The sequence below is a fragment of the Pan paniscus genome, chromosome 2 (genome assembly GCF_029289425.2).
Source record: "Pan paniscus chromosome 2, NHGRI_mPanPan1-v2.0_pri, whole genome shotgun sequence".
Classification (NCBI taxonomy): domain Eukaryota; kingdom Metazoa; phylum Chordata; class Mammalia; order Primates; family Hominidae; genus Pan; species Pan paniscus.
Window position 1 is genome coordinate 46765574 of NC_085926.1, and position 20515 is coordinate 46786088.

At 43.6% G+C, this 20515-nt stretch overlaps 1 protein-coding gene across 2 annotated transcripts; it reads right to left on the reverse strand.

Annotated features, from left to right (window-relative positions):
• Window positions 1–9382: 9382 nt before the first annotated feature.
• PRSS42P (serine protease 42) lies at window positions 9383–18480 on the reverse strand. 2 transcript variants are annotated; one of them, XM_055109791.1, is made up of 5 exons: window positions 18248–18480; window positions 17874–18030; window positions 17329–17543; window positions 16213–16373; window positions 9383–14830 (listed from the first exon to the last, which is right to left on the reverse strand). In XM_055109791.1, the coding sequence occupies exons 1-5, from the start codon at window positions 18447–18449 to the stop codon at window positions 14741–14743; spliced, it is 825 nt and encodes a 274-aa protein (XP_054965766.1). In that variant the 5' UTR covers window positions 18450–18480; the 3' UTR covers window positions 9383–14740. The 2 variants fall into 2 exon arrangements, with proteins under 2 accessions (XP_054965766.1, XP_054965765.1); XM_055109790.1 differs by having other exon boundaries at window positions 9383–16373.
• Between the last annotated feature and the right edge of the window lie 2035 nt (window positions 18481–20515).

Here is a 20515-nt window from a genome sequence, read left to right on the forward strand (position 1 = left end):
ATGCCGAGGACTATCATGTTCTCCATACTATTAGTAGAGTCCTGCTGGGCATGGTAGCTCACGCTTGTAATCCCAGCACTTTGGGAGGCCAAGGCGGGCGGATCACGAGGTCGGAGTTCAAAACCAGCCTGACCAAGATGGTGAAACCCCGTTTCTACTAAAAATATTTTAAAAATTAGCCAGGTGTGGTGGCCCGTGCCTGTAATCCCAGCTACTCCGGAGGCTGGGGCAGGAGAATCGCTTGAACTCGGGAGGCGGAGGTTGCAGTGAGCCGAGATCGCACCACTGCACTCCAGCCTGCGCAACAGGGTGAGACGCCATCTCAAAAAAAAAAAAATTTAGAAGTAGAGTCCGCATTTTTGGGACTAATCATATTAAGCAGCCAACTCCAGAAACCCCAAAACCAATGAAAGAACTCCATCCTTAATATTCTGTTCCTTTAGAACCACTCCTGGTACCAAAATCTGTATTAGTCAGGGTTCTGTAGACAGGAGACATATATATACATACATACATATATATATGAGAGTTTGTTAAGTATTAACTCACACGATCACAAGGTCCCACAATAGGCCATCTGCAAGCTGAGGAGCAAGAAAAGCCAGTCCAAGTCCTAAAACTGAAGAACTTGGAGTCTGATGTTCGAGGGCAGGAAGCATCCAGCACAAGAGAAAGATGTGGGCTGGGAGGCTAGGCCAGACTAGTCTTTTCATGTTTTCTGCCTGCTTTATATTATAGTTGTCCTGGCAGCTGATTAAATGGTGCCCACCCAGATTAAGGGTGAGTCTGCCTTTCCCAGCCCACTGACTCAAATGTTAATCTCCTTTGGCAACACCCTCACAGACACACCCAGGATCAATACTTTGCATCCTTCAGTCCAATGAAGTTGACACTCAGTATCAACCGTCACAATCCCCCATTCATGAGTGGCCCTAAAAGACAGTGGTGAGGGGAAATCCTGTATGTAGAGCTTCACACAGTACACCTGGTCATCAGCTTGTTGTAAAGGGAGAAGTGGCCTGAGTAAGAATACATATGGACCCTCAAGCAGTGATGAATGGCTTGTCTGGTTGGTTGGGCCTTAGAGCAAAATTCAAACATCTGGGGAAGAAGCACATGGCTAGACCTATAGGAGTGGATATAATATGTGTGGCTTTTTAAAATCTCATACCAATGCCCACCAATGGGTATCCGCTGAAGAGGAAGCACTCAACAACCAAGTGGATAGGATGACTCCTCCAGTAGAGGTCAGCTAGCTCCTGTCCTTGTCAACCTCTGCACTACACACTGTGCTCAGGAAAAGAGTATAATTGTGTTGGCAGGATTGGAGGCTTTTTATTCACCCAATAAAACAGCACCAGTTTCCTCTGAACAAAGGTGATCTAGCTACTACTGCTCTGAATGTCTAATCTGTCAGCATCAGAAAGCAATTCCAAGCCTTTGATGTGCTACATTCCTGAAGGAAACCAACTAGATATTTGGTAGGAAGATGATTATATCAACCCCCTTCTACCCTGGAGGGCCAATATCTCATCCTTACTGGGGTTCATACATATTATAAAAAAATACATATATGTATATCTTATAAATAATCTTTGTAAAATTACTAATTTATTAAGTATTGATCTTTTAATGCACATGCATTTAATTATTTTGTGTGATGAAATGGCAAGTATGCATAAAGCACTGCTGCTGTACACAGAAGTATGATGCTGACTCAAGAAAACACATGTGCAGTTGTTTGAGTTGTGAACTGAACTAGCTGGTTTTATCATGGGACATCATTTTTACTTTCAAAGAATGAATCGCAATAGAACTATTGTTATTTTGACCTAAGTATTTGGCAGGCTTTTTCTCAAAAATAAACTAAGTTAGAATCTGTGACTTTAAGAAAAATGACTGAAAGTATTTGTTGCCAATATTAAAATTTGAGCTTTCAAGTGAAAATTTGAATTTTGGAAAATGTGTATGTGCTACCATGAACACAACAGCTTTCCAATAATTAAAGACTTTTCTGATGACACTGGTGGTGATATGAGTGAAGGCAATTCTTTTTTGATATTGTACAGTACTGTATAATGAAATGTGTCAACTTTTGGAAAATCTGCATAACTAAGTAAACCAATATTTTCCAATGATTTTACAAAGTTATGCATGGGTGAAAGGCCCATTCACAGTGAAGGGCCAACTGATTTTAACGTAATGAGTACAAAAGTTCAGTTTTATATTCTACATGACAAAAATCTACCACTTGTCAAGTTCTGGCAGAGTGTAAACAGTAATTTGAAAAGGCACAATTACTTGAAAAGGCTATTAAACTACCCCTTCACTTCCAACTGTGTATCTGTATGAGGCTAGGTTTTCTTCATAAACTTCAATCAAAACAATAAACAATGCAGAAGAGACATTAAGCCTGACATTAAGGAAATTTGAAAAACTAAAAAGTAATACCATTCTTTTCACTAATTTTTTTCTTCTGGGAAATATAGTTTTTTCATAAAAGTCCGTGATTCATGTTTACATGTATGAGTTTATTTTTATTCTTAAATAAATAATAAAATAACTTTTTAATTTCTGTTTTAATTTCTAAAGCAGTAAACATTGGTAGATATATAACACATCAACCAGATTCTAGGATTCTCAATAATTTTTGAGAGTGTAAGGTGATCATGAGACCAAAATGTTTGAGAGCTTCTTCTCTATTTGTTATCCATTTACTGTTTCATTGATTTTCATTTCAGTCTTTATTTCCTTCCTCTTTTTCATTTGAGAATAATTTTCTTTTTCTAGCTTCCTAAAGTGGAAGTTTGGATAATGAACTTAAAATCTTTCTTCTTTTTTCATAGGCATTTGAAGTCATAAATTTATATCTTAAGCATTGCTTTAGCTACATCCCACAAAATTCGATATTTTATGTTTTCATTATAACTCAGTTCAAAATATTTTCTAATTTCCCTTGTGATTTATCTTTGATACATAGGTTATTTGGAAGAGTATTCTTTAATTTTCACATATTTGGGGATTTTTCAAGATATCTATTTGTTACTTTTTTATTCCATTCTCATCAGCAGACATACTATTAATGATTTCAGTCATTTCACATTTATTAAGACATGTTTTATGGCTCAGGACATGATCTTTCTTGAGAAATATTACGTGTGCACTTGAAAAGAATCTGTTCTGCAGTTGTTAGATGAAGTATTCTATACATGTCAACGAAGTCAAATTGTTTAATAGTGCTACTCAAGTCTTCAACATCCTTACTGATTTTCTGGTCTACTTGTTCTATCTATTATTAAGAGAGGAGTGTTGAAATCCCCTATTATAATTATAGATTTGTCTATTTTTCTTTGCAGTTCTGTCCATTTTTGCTTTATTGCTTTTGTTGAAACTCTGTAATTAGGATTATTAAGTGTTCTTGGTGAATTACACATTTTATCATTATGAAATGTCCCTCTTTGTGTATGGCTATCTTCCTTTTCCTGACGTCTACTTTTCTAATATTAATATAGCCTTACATCTTTCTCATTATTAGTATTTGCATAGTATATCATTTTTCTTCCTCTTACTTTTAATCTAATTATGACTTATATTTAAAGCGCATTTCCTGCCAGGCACAGTGGCTAACACCTGTAAATCCAACTTGAGGAGGCCAAGGCAGGAGGAGCACTTGAGCCCAGGAGTTCAAGACCATCCTGGACCACATGGTACAATCTCATCACTACAAAAATTTAAAAATTAGCCAGGTGTGGTGGCACTTGCCTGTGGTCTCCGGTACTCAGGAGGCTGAGGTGAGAAGATCACTTGAGCCTAAGAGGTTGAGGCTGCAGTGAGCCATAATTGCACCACTGCACTCCAGCCTGGGCAACAGAAAGATTCTGTCTCAAAAAAAATTTAAAAAAGGGCATTTCCTGTAGACAGCATATTGTTGGGTCTTTCTTTTTCCATCTAAAAATGTGTCTTCTAAATGGATTATTCAGCTTCTTTACACTTAATGTAATTATTTATGTGGTTGAGTTTAAGTTTACCATCTTGCTATTTCTTCTCTATTCCATTTGTTCTCTATCCCATCTTTTCTCTTTTCCTGCCAAATCTTGGATTAACTGTTTGTTTGTTTGTTTGTTTGTTTGTTTGTTTTAATTCATTTAATATCCTAAACTGCCTTATTATATATATATCCATTTTATTTTTTAGTGGTTGCTTGAGTGTTTTCAGTATGTCTTTAAATTATTACAGCTTACCTTCAAATATTGATATGACTTGGCTCTGTGTCCCCACCCAAATCTCATCTTGTAACTCCCATAATTCCCACGTGTTGTGGGAGAGATCCGATGGGAGATGATTGAATCATATGGTGGGTCTTTCCTGTGCTGTTCTCATGATAGTGAATGGGTCTCATGAGATCCGATGGTTTTTAAAAATTGGAGTTTCTCTGCACAAACTCTCTCTTTGCCTTCTGCCATCCATGTAAGATATGAATTGCTCCTCCTTGCCTTCTGCCATGATTGTGAGGCTTCCCCAGTCACATGGAACTGTAAGTCCAATTAAACCTCTTTCTTTTGTAAATTGCCCAATCTCAGGTAAGTCTTTATCAGCAGCATGAAAACGGGCTAAACAATATTATACCACTTCGCATTTGATGTAATTTTCTAAAGAATTTTTTCTTTTTTTTTGAGACGGAGTCTTGCTCTGTCGCCCAGGCTGGAGTGCAGTGGCACAATCTCGGCTCACTGCAAGCTCCGCCTCCCAGGTTCACGCCATTCTCCTGCCTCAGCCTACCGAGTAGCTGGGACTACAGGCACCCGCCACTACGCCCAGCTAATTTTTTGTATTTTTAGTAGAGACGGGGTTTCACCGTGGTCTCGATCTCCTGACCTCGTGATCCACCCACCTTGGCCTCCCAAAGTGCTGGGATTACAGGCGTGAGCCACCACGCCCGGCCTAAAGAATTTTTTAAACAAATTAGATGGGCATGGTGGTGTGTGCCTGTAGTTCCAGCTATGTGAGAGGCTGAGGTGGGAGGATCACCTGAGCCTGGGGAGGTCGAGGCTGCAGTGAGCCATAATCATGCCACTGCACTCCAGCCTGAGCAACAGAGCAAGACAATCTCAAAAAATAATAAAAAAGAAATTTTAAAACAAAGGCTTTAATATTTACTAACAAAGCTATCATTTCTGGTCCACTTCATTTCTTTGTACAGATACAAATTTCCACCTGGTATCATTTCTGTTCACCCTGAAGAACTTCCTTAACATTGCATGAAGTCCAGGAAGGTATTCACTCAGCTTTTGTTTATAAAGGTTTTTATTTCATTTTCAATTTTGAAAGATACTTTTACTTAATAATGGAATTCTACATTCACTTTTTTTCCTTTCAGCATTTGATGATACTCTACTGTCTTCTGACTTGCATTGTTTCTGGAGAGAAGTCTGTAATCATTCTTATTTTTGTTTCTCTGTCTATGTCCTTTTAAACTCTACTACTGAGTTTTAAATAGCAATTCAATTATTATGTTCTGTAGTGTGGCTTTGTGTTTACCTTGCTTGAGATTCACTGTGCTTCTAGAATCTGTGGCTTTTAGCTTTTATCAAATTTGAAAATTTTTAGCTATTATTTCTTCAAATATATATTTTTGGCTCCTACTATTTTCTTCTGTCATTCTGTACTCTAGTTTTTCACATGTCACACTACTTGCTATAGACCCCCAGGTGAAATTATCATACTTAATTTTTTTCAAATTTTCTGGTCTGTACTTCAGTTTGGATAGTTTCCATTGCTATGCCTCCAATTTCATTAATATTTTCTTCTGCAGTGTAATCTATGGCTAAAACCATCCAGTTAATTTTTCATTTCAGATGTTGTATTTTTCAGCTCAAATGGTCCCATTTGGCTCTTTTTACATCTTGAATGTCTCTCCTAATTATGTTAATGTTTTCTTCTAAATCCTTGATCAAATTTATAATATTAATAATAGATATATTAAAGTATTTGTCTAAAATTTCATAATCTCTGTCACTTCTGTGCCTGTTTCTATTAAATAACTTTCCTCTCAATTACAGGTCACAATTTCCTGCCTTCTCACATATCTATAATTTTTAATAAATGCTGACCACTGTTAAATGTTACATTGTTGACTATTTCAATTACATTGTCTTTCTTTAAGAAATGTTGAAATTTGGCAGACAGCTAAGTTACTTGCAATTCATCTTGATCCATTTGAGGTTGATTCTGAAGTCTGTTAGGATGAGTCTAGAGCAGACTTTATGCTAAGACTACTGCATTAGTCCGTTTTCACACTGCTATAAAGAACTACCTGAGATCAGGTAATTTATAAACAAAAGAGGTTTAATTCACTCACCATTCCACATGGCTGGGGAAGACTCAGGAAACTTACAATCATGGCAGAAGGAAAAGGGGAAGCAAGGCATGGCTTACATGGCAACAAGAGAGAAAGTGAGTGAGCGGGGAACTGTCAAACACTTTTAAACCATCAGATCTTGTGAGAACTCACTCACTATCACAAGAACAGTATGGGGGAAACCACTCCCATGATCCAATCACCTCCCACCAGATGCCTCCATTGACACATGGGGATTACAATTTGAGATGAGATTTGGGTGAGAACACAGCCAAACCATATCATTCTGCCCCTGGCCTCTCTCAAATTTCATGTCCTTCTCACATTTAAAAACCAATCATGAGCCAGGTGCAGTGGCTCACACCTGTAATCCCAGCACTTTGGGAAGCTAAAGGGGGTGGATTGCTTGAGGCCAGGAGTTCAAGACCAGCCTGGCCAACATGGAGAAACCTCATCTCTACTAAAAATACAAAAATTAACTGGGTGTGGTGGCACATACCTGTAATGCCAGCTACTCTGCTTGAGAAGCTGAGACATGAGAAGCACTTGAATCTAGGAGGTGGAGCTTGCAGTGAGCCAAGATCATGACACTGCACTCCAGCCTAAGCAACAGAATGAGACTGTGTCTCAAAAAAATAAAATAAAATAATAAAAAAACAATTATGCCTTCCCAACAGTCCCCCAAAGTCTTAATTCATTCCAGCATTAACTCAAAAAGTCCAAGTCCAAAGTCTCATCTAAGACAAGGCAAGTCCCTTTCATCTATTAGCCTGTAAAATCAAAAACAAGTTAGTTGCTTCCTAGATAAAATGTGGGTACAGGCATTGAGTAAATGTTCCCATTCCAAATGGGAGAAATTCGCCAAAACAAAAGGCCTACAGGCCCCATGCAAGTCTGAAACTCAACGGGGCACTCTTAAGGCTCCAAAATAATCTCTTTTGACTCATGTCTCACATCCAGGGCACACTGATGCAGAATAGGCTCCCAAAGTCTTGGGCAGCTCCAACCATGTGGATCTGCAGGGTACAGCCCCCGCAGCTGCTTTCATGGGCTGGCATTAAGTGCCTATGGCTTTTCCAGGTACACAGTACAAGCTCTCAGTGGATCTACCATTCTGGGGTCTGGAGGACAGTGGCCCTCTTCTCACAGATCCACTAGGCAGTGCCCCAGTGGGGACTCTTTGTGGGGGCTCCAACCCCACATTTCCCTTTTGCACTGCCCTAGCAGAGGTTCTCCATGAGGGCTCTGCCCCTGCAGGAGACTTCCACCTGGACATCCAAGCATTGCCATACATCCTCTGAAATCTAGGTGGAGGTTCTCAAACCTCAACTCTTGTCTTTTGTACACCCACAGGCCCAACACTATGTGGAAGCTGCCAAGGCTTGGGGCTTGCACTCTCTGAAGCAATGGCCTCAGCTGTACCTTGGCCCATTTTAGCCATGGCTGGAGTGTCAGCAACTGGGACACAAGGCATCATGTCTCAAGGCTGCACAGAGCATCAGGGTCCTGGGCCTGGCCCACAAAACCATTTTTCCCTCCTAGGCCTCCAGGCCTGTGATGGGAGGGGCTGCCATGAAGATCTCTGACATGGCCTGGAGACATTTTCCCCATTATCTTGGCTATTACCATTTGGATCCTCCTTACTTATGTGGATTTCTGCAGCTGGCTTGAATTTCTCCCCAGAAAATGGGTTTTTCTTTTCTGCCACATGGTCAGGCTGCAAATTTTCCAAAGTTTTATGTTCTGCTTCCCTTCTAAACTAAGTACTAATTTCAGATCATCTCTCTATGAATGCATACAGCTGACTCTACACTTTCAGAAAAAGCCAGGTCACCTCTTGGATGCTTTGCTGCTTAGAAATTTCTTCCACCAGACACCCTAAATCATCTCTCTCAAGTTCAAAGTTCCAGAGTTCTCTAGGACGGGGACAAAATGCCACCAGTCTCTTTGCTAAAGCATAGCAAGAGTGACCTTTGCTCCAGTTCCCAATAAGTTCCTCATCTCCATCTGAGACCACTTCAGCCTGGACCTCACTGTCCATATCACTATCAACATTTTGGTCAAAAGCATTCAACAAGTCTCTAGGAAGTTCCAAACTTTCCCACATCTTCCTGTCTTCTTCTGAGCCCTCCAAACTGTTCCAACCTCTGTGCATTACCCAGTTCCAAAGTTGCTTCCACATTTTCAGGTTATCTTTAGAGCAGTACCCCACTATTCCAGTACCAATTTTCTGTATTAGTCCATTTTCACACAGCTAAAAAGAACTAGCTGAAACTGGGTAATTTACAAACAAAAGAGGTTTAATTGACTCACAATTTCACATGACTGGGGAGGCCGCAAGAAACTTACAATTATGGTGGGAGGCAAAGGAGAAACAATGCACAGCTTACATGGTGGCAAGATAGAGAACAAGCAAAGGTGGAACTGCCAAACACTTTGAAGCCATCAGATCTCATGAGAACTCACTCACTATCATGAGAACAGCATGGGGGAAACCACCACCATGATCCAATCACCTCCTACCAGGTTCCACCATAGACACACAGGGATTACAATTCAAGATGAGCTTTGGGTGGAGACACAGAGCCAAACCATATCAGCTACCTTACCCTTGATATTAAGGTATGAATCTTGTAGGATCTCTACTGATCACCCAAGTATTCAATGAGATCCCTCCTCTCTGGTTGGATGAAACTTGAATGTCTCCTGGTACTGTGTAAGTTCTGATAATTGCTCAGCTTATGGCTCCCTAGCATTTGTTCTTTGCCTAGTCATCTGGAAATTTACCCTATTCATGTGCAAATTAACATTCAGCCAAAGACTAAAAGGGAGTGCTCTGCAGATTTCTGGAACTTTCTCTGTGTATCTTCATCCTATATAGCAGGGTTTGGCAAACTTTATATATAGCTAGATAGTAAATATTTGAGGCTTTGTAGGACACACATAGTTTCTGCTATATTCTTTTTTTAAAAAACAAGTCTTTTAAAAGTGTATAAATCATTCTTATCTTAGGCCTGTAAAAAAAAAAGACTATGTCTTGAATTGGTCCACAACCATAGTCTGCCAACCTCTGCTCTACAGTATTCTGATCTGCAAACTCCAGATACCTAGCCTTCCTGAACTCCAATCTCTGTCTCCTTCACTTAGTGATATCAGTGCTCTATTTGGGTTTCCCTCTCTGTGCCATCTGAAAATTGCCTCCACAAAGGAGGCCAATATAATTATAGAATTCACTTCACTTGTTTTCCTTCTCTCTAGGATCACAGTCCTATACTGGCTATTGTCCTAATATCTGAAGTTATTTATTTTATTCTGTCCAGTTTTTTCTAATTGTTTGTAGTGGGAAAGCAAGTTCTTTAGTGAATATTCCTTAATGGCCCTACAATATCATTTTGTGTCTTTTAAAAAATAGGTAATAGAATAATGCTTGGACTGATTTCTAGGTCTCTTGATCTGAAATTTCCACATCACTCTTTTTGTTTTTAAAAAAATGCCTAACCAAAGTCTAGAGTTAGCCCAGATTTTGATAAATTCCTAATCAATCTGGTGATGAAGTTATCTCAGAATCTCTTTGGCTACTCCCTTCTCCTCCCATACCCCTTGCTGTGAGACATCTGACTTTCTTAGATAAGGCAATCACATAGAAATGTAGGAAAGAAAAGAAGTTGGGTAACTTCAGAATCTTTGTTCTTTCCTTTTCATTACTCCTCCAGCTACTCAAGACCCAAGTGTTTAATGGTCTGAAATTTCTGTTTTGCAACTGGTGACCCGCAGGAAAGTAACATGTGTGAAAGGTAAAGCTAGCTTTTTATGTGTGTGTAAAAGGTAAAGCTAGCTTTTTTTTTTTTTTTTTTTTTTTTTTGAGACAGAGTTTTGATCTGTCGCCCAGGCTGGAGTGCAGTGGCGCAATCTCGGCTCACTGCAACCTCCACCTCCCAGGTTCAAGGGATTCTCCTGCCTCAGCCTCCCAAGTAGCTGGGACTACAGATGCAAGCCACCACACCTGGCTAATTTTTGTGTTTTTAGTAGAGACAGGGTTTCACCGTGTTAGCCAGGATGATCTCGATCTCCTGACCTTGTGATCCGCCTGCCTCGGCCTCCCAAAGTTCTGGGATTACAGGCATGAGCCACCGCTCCTGGCCAGTAAAGCCAGCTTTTAAAGCTCATGCTGTTGACCTATAGGAGGAACCTTAAAGGTCATTAAGTGAAGACACAGCACTTGCACCAAAGAAGTCATCAAGGACAAACGTGTGGTGAGGGACAGTCCCTAACCTGCAATAGGAAAGTCCTCAATTGTTCTGCTAACTTGGAAGACTACTTGCAATCTAAATTGAGGGAGTCTAATTTCTTTCACTCAACATAATGTTTTTTAAATTTCATCCATGTTATTTTGTGTATTCATAGTTTATTTTTATTCTTTTTCTTACTTTTTAAATGTTATTTACTTTTTCTTTTCATTTTTTTTAAATAAACAAAAGTTTATTATTTTATTGCTGAGTAGTATTTCATTGTTTATCACTCAATTGTTGACATTAGGATTGTTTCCAGATCCTGGCTGTTATGAATACAGATGCGATAAACATTCATATATAAGTCTTTGAATGGTGACAAAAGTTATTTGCCTGGCCAAACTTTAGTCAGGCTTCTAAATCTTCTCCTCTGTCTGTCTGTGCACTTCCTCATAATATCTACTTTTAGCAAAAGAATTCTGCTAAGTCCATTTAGCCAGAACTCCCATTCTTGATATCTGATTATCCTCATTATCTGATCAGGTTCCTCATCCTCTCCCGTCCCCCAGGTGATGTCTGATCACTCTGGTCTATCTTAAGCAAGAATTCTGTTAGGTCAGATTAGCCAGGATCCCCCTTACCCCTTACTATGGTTTCACTGTGTCCCCCAAAGTTCATGTGTTGGAAACTTTATCCCTAAAGCAAAAATGTTTGGAGATGGGCCTAATGGGAAGTGTTTAGGTCATGAGGGCTCCACCAATTAATACATTATAATCAAATTTTATAACAGAATTAATGCTGATTATGAAAGGGCTTCAGGTTATAAGTTATCTCTCTTTCTCTCTCTCTCTCACCCTTCTGCCTTCTGCCACAGGATGACACAGCAAGAAGGCCCTCACAAGATGCCAGCACCTTAAGACTGGACTTTCCAGCCTCCAGAACTGTAAAAAATAAATCTTCTTTTATAAATTACCCAGACTGTGGTATTCTGTTAAAGCAACACAAATGAACTAAGACACCCCTGATGTTTCTTCTCAGTAATTTTCCATCCACTGATCCCCACACTGCTCTTTGGTTATAAATTCCCACATGTCTACGCTGCATTCAAAGTTGAGTCCAGTCTCTCTTCCTCATCCTGGGAGACCCTATTGCAGTGATCCCTAAACCTGTTTTAATGGTCTTCAATAAAGTCTTCCTTGCTGTGCTTTAATAAATATTACTGAATAATTTTTTCTTTAACAGTGAACATTGTTGCTATTTTCTTCAAGTCTGTGGCTTTTACTTTCATTTTCTTAATACTGTCTTTCTAAGAGCAGAAGATTTTAATTTTGTTAAGATCCAACATATCATTCTTTTCTTATGTGGTACATACTTTTTGAATCTTATTTAAAGAATTTTTGCCTACTAAAGATCAGAAAGATTTTTCTTCAAGCTTTCTTAGAGAAGCTTTATAAATTCAGGTTTTACATTTAGTTCTATAATATGTTTTGAGTTAATTTTTCTACATAATGCAAGATAAGGACCAAGGCTCATTTTTTTTTTTTTTTTGCATAGGAATATCGCATCATTCCAGCACCGTTTATTAGACTTACCCTTTCCCCCAATTAATTACCTCAGCACTTTTGTTGAAATCAATTGGCCATATGGGTGGGGGCCTATTTCTGGACTCTCTATCCTGTTTCATTGATATATATACGTATGGCAAATGCACCTGAAAGCAATAATTTAACTTAAGCATACCTGGAGAATGACCCTACCATCTAAGAAGAATGTGTATTCAAAGTCCTGAGCTAAGGAATCCAGGAGTGGCCATCCTAGAGATTTCCTCCTTATCTATGAAGGACATCTGAACCTCCAGCCCATCCCTTGGAACACAGGCCATATAGGGGGATCAAGGCCCTTTGTTTTGGATTAGATGGAGGTTGCTAGGTGGTGGGTGCTAGGTGAAAATGCATGTTTCTTACAAACAGTAGCAGTTCTCCTGTCCAGCCTGCTGCCACTGGACCACCCCTGTATGTAAGTCCCCCCAATAAACCCTATGTCTCATTCACTGCCTCCAGCTCTTTTCTTCAGCCTCGTGGATACAGTGTCATCCCTATTAGAATCAACAGGGCTCCAGCACAACACCTTATGCCAATACAACTCTGTCTTAATTACCATACCTTTATAGTAGGTCTTGAAATCCAATAGTTATCTGCATCGGTTAATTCTAGGTCCAATATGGATGAATCTCAAAAACAATGTGTGGAAAAAATATGTGGAGGGTAAGAAGCCAGACACAAAAGAGCATTTGCTATATGGCTCCATTTATATGAGGTTCAATAACATGCAAACCTAATCTGATAGTAATCAGAACAGTAGTTATCCGCCAATCTCTACCCTTTTTTTTTTTAAACAGAGTCTTACTCTGTTGCCCAGACTGGCGTGCAGCAGCACAATCTCGGCTCACTGCAACCTCGACCTCCCAGGTTCAAGCAATCCTCCCACCTCAGCCTCCTGAGTAGCTTGGACTACAGGCATGCACCAACATGCCCAGCTAATTTTTGTATTTTTAGTGAAAAGACGGGATTTCACCATGTTGTCTGGGCTGGTCTCGAACTCCTGGGCTCAAGAAATCTGCCTTCCTCAGCCTCCCAAAGTGCTGGGATTACAGGTGTGAGCCACTGTCCAGCCTCTACCAATCTTTATTCAAGTAAATATTCACATGCACCTTCTTTCCATAGGCAAAACACACTAATCCTCTCCTAAAAGGAGGCAACTTCAATGTTTCATAAACAAAGAAGGAAACTGGAAGCAATAATGGGTTCTGCATCATATCAAAGAACTACCCTGGGACCCATAGGGTAATGAGGGAAATGAGCCAGAATCAGTAAGCACCCCAACCTGTCATCTCCCTAACCCTCAGCCCTGTGTTTTCCATAGAGCCTGATTAAAGTGATCTGGTGCTCAAGGCTTGGAGAAGGAGGGGCAGAAATAGGCAGAAAATGGAGGTTGCAGTTTGGGGTGTAGTGCCCTGACCACTCTCTTGCTTCCAGTTTCTCTCGCTTCCTCCTTCCCAGATGCAATGACTAGCAAACTCAGCTACAAAGCTCCATGCGGAAATGCTGATGGCCATGGAGAGCATAGGCAGCAAAACCCGACTATCTAAAACCATCCATCCAACTCACAACTGGGCAGGCAGAGTCTTCCTCTCTCACTCTTTAGTTTAAAAAGAATCATCAACATCTTCCTAAGCTTAATGTGAGGTAAGTTGTCTTCAGTGTCCCCAGTAACCAGGCCAGTAGACATGGAGAACATAGGAGACTCTCCAAACATTTATTTAGTTGATTTCTGAAAACTCTGCACTCCATAACTGCCTCAATACAACTTGTAGTGTCCCTGAAAGTGGCCACTAGGGCACCGAGGAAGGGGGTGCCAAGAATGGGTTGCCCCAAGAGAGTTAGTGTGGCAGAGGCTGTCCACTCACAGATGGATCCACACTGGGCTGCAGGGGAACTTCTCCCAGCCCTAGACAACTGAGCCTAGAGTGGAAGTCCCAGGCCTCACACCTCTGCAGGGACCTGGTAATGCCTCCTTCACGCCGAGCAATCACCCAGCTGGCTGGTTTCACAAAGTTTTAGGTGGGAGCCCTGAAACCAGAACCACATCTAACACTTGCTTCACTGTTGATGATGTCTCTTCTTTGATAGATGTTCCCCCAGATACTGATGAGTCACTGTGGCCCACCTGGCAGGGAGGCTGGTCCTCTAGCTGGAATTAGTTCACCCCCTCCTTCCCACTAGCCAGAGCACAGCCCTGGTGCAGGCATGGCTGAGGCAGGTGACCAGAGCACCAGGCAGGGGCACTTTCCAGGCCCCAGTCTCCCTGCTGTGCCCTATTGTATGGATCTCCAGAGGGCCCGTGGATTCCAACTGGGATTTTCAGAAACGGCATTGAGAAGGAGTGGGAGGTTGGAGGAGAGGCCTAGTATGAGACTCAGAAACAAAAGGGGAGTGGGCTGGGGTGATCACTGGGCCACCAGGATGCCCAGGGGCAGCACCAAATGCAGGACTAAGATGAGGAACACTGCTGGATACAAACAGGTAGCCTGATCCACCACTGCAATCAGCCACTTACTGTAGACACCAATTTCTGTATAAACTCCAGGCAACCCTCAGCGACCACAGCCAATGCCCCAGCTCACAATCCCTACCTGGATCCATGTGTCATTATATTCACAGGCCAAGCGGCCCCCAGAATCTCCCTGGAGAAAGAGAAAGAAACGAACTTCAGAAATTGAATAGGATCTATATCAGAGCAGACTGACTGTACTACAAGGTGTTGAGGAGACAGGCACACATAGGGCTTCCTCTGGCACCTCAAAGGCCCCACCACCCAGATTTCTGTGAATATGACAACTGAATATGTGAGCATGGGAACTAAAAAGTTAATGGGAAAACTTTAATATGCTCTGAGAAAATGATGGCTTCTCATTTTCCAAACTATAGTGGCTGTTAAACGTCTTGAACCTCTGCATGGCAGCCCCCTAAATCCTCATATTTAGCCTGAAGTTTCTCTACAACTCCTAACCTACATAGCCAGCTCCCTCCATATTTTCAGTTCCACTCTCAGACAGCCCCACACCCTCCAACTAAAGCAGAATTCTGCGTGTCCTTTCCCAAGCCTCCTCTGCTGACCAATCGTCTCAGTCAGAAAAACAGGGTCCTCCTGAACCTCTCCCTCACCCCCACCCCTACATGCAGTCAGTCAACAAGAATGAATGCGTCAAACTCAAAAACACCTTCACCAGCCTCCCTGCCCCAGGCACTGCTCAGGACTCCATTTATCACAGCCTAGGTGATGAAAACAAGCATTTAGACTTCTATCTATGCACCACACAGCTCAGGGAGTCATTTATCTAAAAGGCAAATCTAATTATGCTCACCAAGCCTCCCTCCCAAGTCCTGCCAGAGCAAAATCTAGAAACTTGGCACCGCACTCCAAGCCCTACACATTCTGACTCCAACCCACTTCTCAGCCACATTTGCTGCCTCATTTCTCCAAATGTGTAAAGTGTCCCTTAACATGAGAAGTTCCCTCAGACCTCTGAGCCACTGTACATGCTATTCCCTCTTCTTACAATGCTGTTTTCCTCTTTCCAAGAAATCCAAATACTCATTCTCTAAGACCCAGCTCTAATGCCCCCTCCTCAGGAAGGCAGCTTGGTGCCAAGGGAACAGCATGGGTCTGGGAGTTGGTACTCACAGGAGGATCCTGAAGTAATGTCCTTGGATATCACCTTTCACATTCATCCAAGGGGTGTGATGTTTATGTTGCGGGGTTGTGGTGTGGTTTAACTGAGATAATGAGGGTTAATGTCCACACTGGCATGGTGAGCGTCACATAGGAGAACCTCAATTAGTACAGCATATGTTATTAGCATTACCCACCCCAACTTTCCCACATGCCAGCAGTGCCCCCAGGCAGTGCAATCTCCTTTTTGAAAGAACAGACCAGGCCAAGTTAGGGCAGCCATGGCAGGTTTCCCTCTATGAATCTCTTTAACTCAACTAGGTGTGAATAGAGGAAGCAGCAAATAACCCAGACTCTGCCATCTGAGAATGGGGAAAGGATCCATGAATTTACCTGACAAGAATCCTTTCCTTGTTCTTTATAGCCACAGACCATCCCTTTTATTATTACATCCTTAGTAGATGACAAGGCCTTCTGTATTATCTTATTACATTCCTCATAGCACATGATGTATTGGTCCACCTCCTGAAGAATTTCTGATGCAAGTTTCTCTCCTATCAAAGAAGATCATCAGATCTGCACAAGTGGACAATAGGCCCCTAAGCACCCAGCATCCCTCTGGAAAAAGGCCAAGGCAGTGAGTATTATTCTCATTTGACACAGAAGGCCCAAAGTTGACATGGAGAGAGGAGGATGTAAGAAACAAAACCAAGACAGGAACAGGAAGAATATTTCAGGAGAGGGAGAGGCAAGGCCTTGCCAACCTGAGAAATGACAACCAAGTATCATCACTCTAAGTATCAGTAGTAATAGTGAGAGTGTGTCCTGTGCATCAGTAAAGCATCTTTACTGTCTAGAGCAGGATCACAGACTCTCAGGCAGAAAATGCCCCAGAAGTACCAAATCCAGCTTCTCCCCAGGGATAGGAGGGCATACACCCCACCCATAGGAGTCTTCTGGTTCTCTCTACATCCCCAGGAACAGGAAATACCCTATCCACCAAAGCAGGTGCTTCGAATGAGGAGCAGCTCTGACTGGCAGACAGCTCATCACCCTCTGAGCTGTTCCTGGGGAGAACTTTATAGCATCTTGCTCTGTCCAGGGAACCTAAAAATCCCCCAAACCAGTCAAGCACAGTGCCCCCACGAATCCACAGAAGGAGATGTTGCCCATGTGTTTCTTCTTCTCCTGGCTGAGCAACTCCAGTTCCAGGACAGAAGTCTTCCTAAATGGCTGCCATCAAATATTTGTGTTGCAACAAAAGAACTCAACCCAGTTTCTGATGTCACCCAAGCCAACCAGGAACCATGACCCTGACTGCTGCTAAACTGCGTGCCCCTCACCACCTGCCACCCACCAGGCAGTTTGCCTCCCTGCCCCTTTCTGTGGCCTTCATGTCTACTTCAGGAGTAAGGGTGCCTCCTCTCTGCCCCAAGTTTGCTTCCTGCCTTGAAGTCTCACCACGTTCTGGTGTTTTGCCCCATCTGGTCACCCAGCACCTGGTCCTACCTTCCACCTGGAAATTCTCCTGAGGGATGCAGATAGGCTGGATGTTTGAGGTAAAATTCACAGGATGTTGGAGCTGGAGAAGGGCAAGGTCATTTCGAATGGTTGTAACTGTTGAGAACTTAGGGTGGACAAAAGCTCTTTGGACTGGGACCACCACACTTGTGTTTTCATTATAGACACTCCGATCTCCCATCTTGACACTGTAATGGAAACGGCTGTGGAAGAGAGGACATGCCTCTAAGAGAAGGCCTGGGAAACATCCTTTGTGCCTTTTCCATACATTTCCAATGTTTCTGAAACTGGCCTCAACCTCCCGGGCCACTGTCCCTACCACCCCATCGCCATCACCAAAAACCCTTCCTTGATCACTCTCAAACTTGGTTTGTCTGCCCGACTTAGACATGCCTACAGCAAGACGATGCACTCCGGCTTCACTGTGAGTTTTGTTTCTTTGTCGCCAAATTGCAGGGGCAATGGAACTGTGTGTGCTTGAGGGGGCCGGCCTGGCCCCAGAAGGCCCCCCAGCCCCGCGTGCCGCTCCTCACCTGGAAATGCAGTGGCCTGCCATCAGCACCCACGTGGCGGTGACCAGGGTGCCGCCGCAGATGTGCCTGCCTTTGGTCCTCACGCTCACCTGCCAGGGCCACCTCCCTTCCTCCGCGTCCACTCCTCCCACGATTCTCAGAGGGGTTCGGCCACACACTGGGGTGAGGATAGTGTAGGATGAAGAACTCACTCAAAGACACAGGACTTGACTCCCCCGGGCGCCCCAACGACAGCCAAGAAGGAGGCCGTGTCCCCCGGGGCTCCCGAGCCACGCTTCAGATTCCCCGGGCCGCGGACCGCAGGCTCCCAGGTAGCACCTGCCCCAGCCTGGCGCCCCAGCCTCCGCCTCCGGGCCTCCCACACAGTGAGTCACCTGGAAAGGACGTAAACAGATTGAGTGGGGGGCCCGCCTCAGGTCCTGGAGCCGGGCTCGCTTCGGGGTTCTCGCCGCCCTCCTCTGAGAGGAGAGGGGACGGGAGGCGTGGCGCCGCCATGCCCGCCCAGTTCTGCCCGGGCCAGGGCTGAAGGAGCAGAAGCCACGCCAGGAGGCCCCGGGAGCCGCCGCCAGAGGACATGTCATGGATACCGGCTGCCCCTCTCCAGACAGCTCGCGCCCCTGCCGGGGGTTGGCTGGAACCTGCCGGGGGTTGGCTGGGGCGCCTGCAAGGGACGAGGGGGCAGGGCCGGTGCCTAGAGGGGTGGAAATGGCCGAGCCGACTTGTTGGTCCCCGGTCCTGCTAGATTCCTTGTCTGAATGGGAAATGTCGTCCTCGCGGTTTCACTCAGATCCTCACTCCAGACTATGTCCAGCCAGAACCCTGCCCAGGGCCAAGGGGTTAGGGTACTTCTGAGGAAACTGCCCCTGATGGAGAACTCCCGCTTTAGGGTTGGCACTTAGGAGGCCGGTGCGATGCTGCCCCTGACCTTGTAGGCATGGAACCTGGCCTGGAGCTGGTCAGGATGGGCCTTCTGGGAATTCATCGAGGAGCCCTCATTCTCCATAGCGTCCTCAAATCAGGGCTTCATTCACCAGACCTAGATATCGGGGTAGGAGGGCTTTACAGATTAAGCAGGCTAGACAGAGGAGTGGGCTGCTCTTCTGTTTCAGTCGCAGGGACATCTTTTAAACAGCCCGCAGGTCAATCCACTCTTATTAGCTCTGTGTCCCTAATGTCTAATCTGTCTGTTCTGGTAGCTCATCCTTTTGTCTGCTGCCCAAGAGCTACTACCAAGACTCTGCCTCTCCTGGCTTCATCTTTGTTGAAGTTGGAGGAAAAACAACAACAATAACAACTTTTGAATTGCTGTATGTTCCACTTTTTCCTGTCCAAAAGTGGACAGCCATGACAGTGTTTTCCACGGATGCCAGTGCTCTCCTCACCAATTTATTGTTCTAAGTCTTGGTGAAGGGGGCATTCTCTATGGCCCTCTTGGAGCTCAGAGGAGTGGGCGAGCAGGTCATACATCATGAATCCATCCCAATATTTGCCCCTCTCTAACTCTCTCTCTACATTGAACAAGTGTAAGGACCAGCCCTACCAGGCCTGTGGGTTTTTCTCCTCGTGTGCGGAGACAAGAGATCGTAGAAATAAAGACACAAGACAAAGAGAGAGACAGACAGCTGGGCCCGGGGTACCACTACCACCAAGACGCGGAGACCGGTAGTGGCCCTGAATGCCTGGACTCGCTGCTATTTATTGTATTCTAGGCAAGGGGGCAGGGTAAGGAGTATGAGTCATCTCAAATGACTGATAAGGTCACGCAAGTCACGTGTCCACCCGACAGGTAGCCGAGGGAGAGAGGAAAGGGAGCATACATCAGCATTTCTTCTATGCACTTATCAGAAAGATCAAAGACTTTAATACTTTCACTAATTTTGCTACTGCTATCTTCTAAGAACTTAAAAGGAGGAGCCAGGCGTACAGGCGGAATATGAAAGTGGACAAGGAGCATGACCACTGAAGCACAGCACCACAGGGAGATGTTTAAGCCTCCGGATGACTGCAGGCAGGCCTGGCCTCCCACAAGAGCTGGTGGAGCAGAGTGTTCTCTAACTCTTCCAGAGAAAGGGAGACTCCCTTTCCCAGTCTGCTAAGTAACAGGTGCCTTCCCAGGCACTGGGACTACTGCTAGACCAAGGTCTGCTAAGTAACGGGTGCCTTCCCAGGCACTGGCGCTACCACTAGACCAAGGATCTCTCAAGAAGCCCTTATCTGGGCATGACAGAGGGCTCACGCTCTTGTCTTCTAGTCATCTCTCACAGTGTCCCTTCAGCTCCTAATTCTGTATGGCCTGGTTTTTTCTAGGTTATAATTATAAAACAGAGATTATTATAATAATAGAACAAAGTAATACTACGAACTAATGATTAATAATAATCATACCTATATCTTATTTCTAGTATAACTTTTCTTAATTTAATTATTTTCTTTATTATACTGGAACAGCTTGTGCCTTCAGTCTCTTGCCTGGGCACCTGGGTGGCTTGCCGCCCACAAACAAGGAATTTCTGACATATCACACTTGGTAGTCAAGTGTGGGCCACCACTGAGTTCAGGTTTAAAACAACCAAGTAGCAGCCAGGTGCGGTGGCTCACACCTGTAATCCCAGCACTTTGAGAGGCCAAGGCAGGAGGATTGC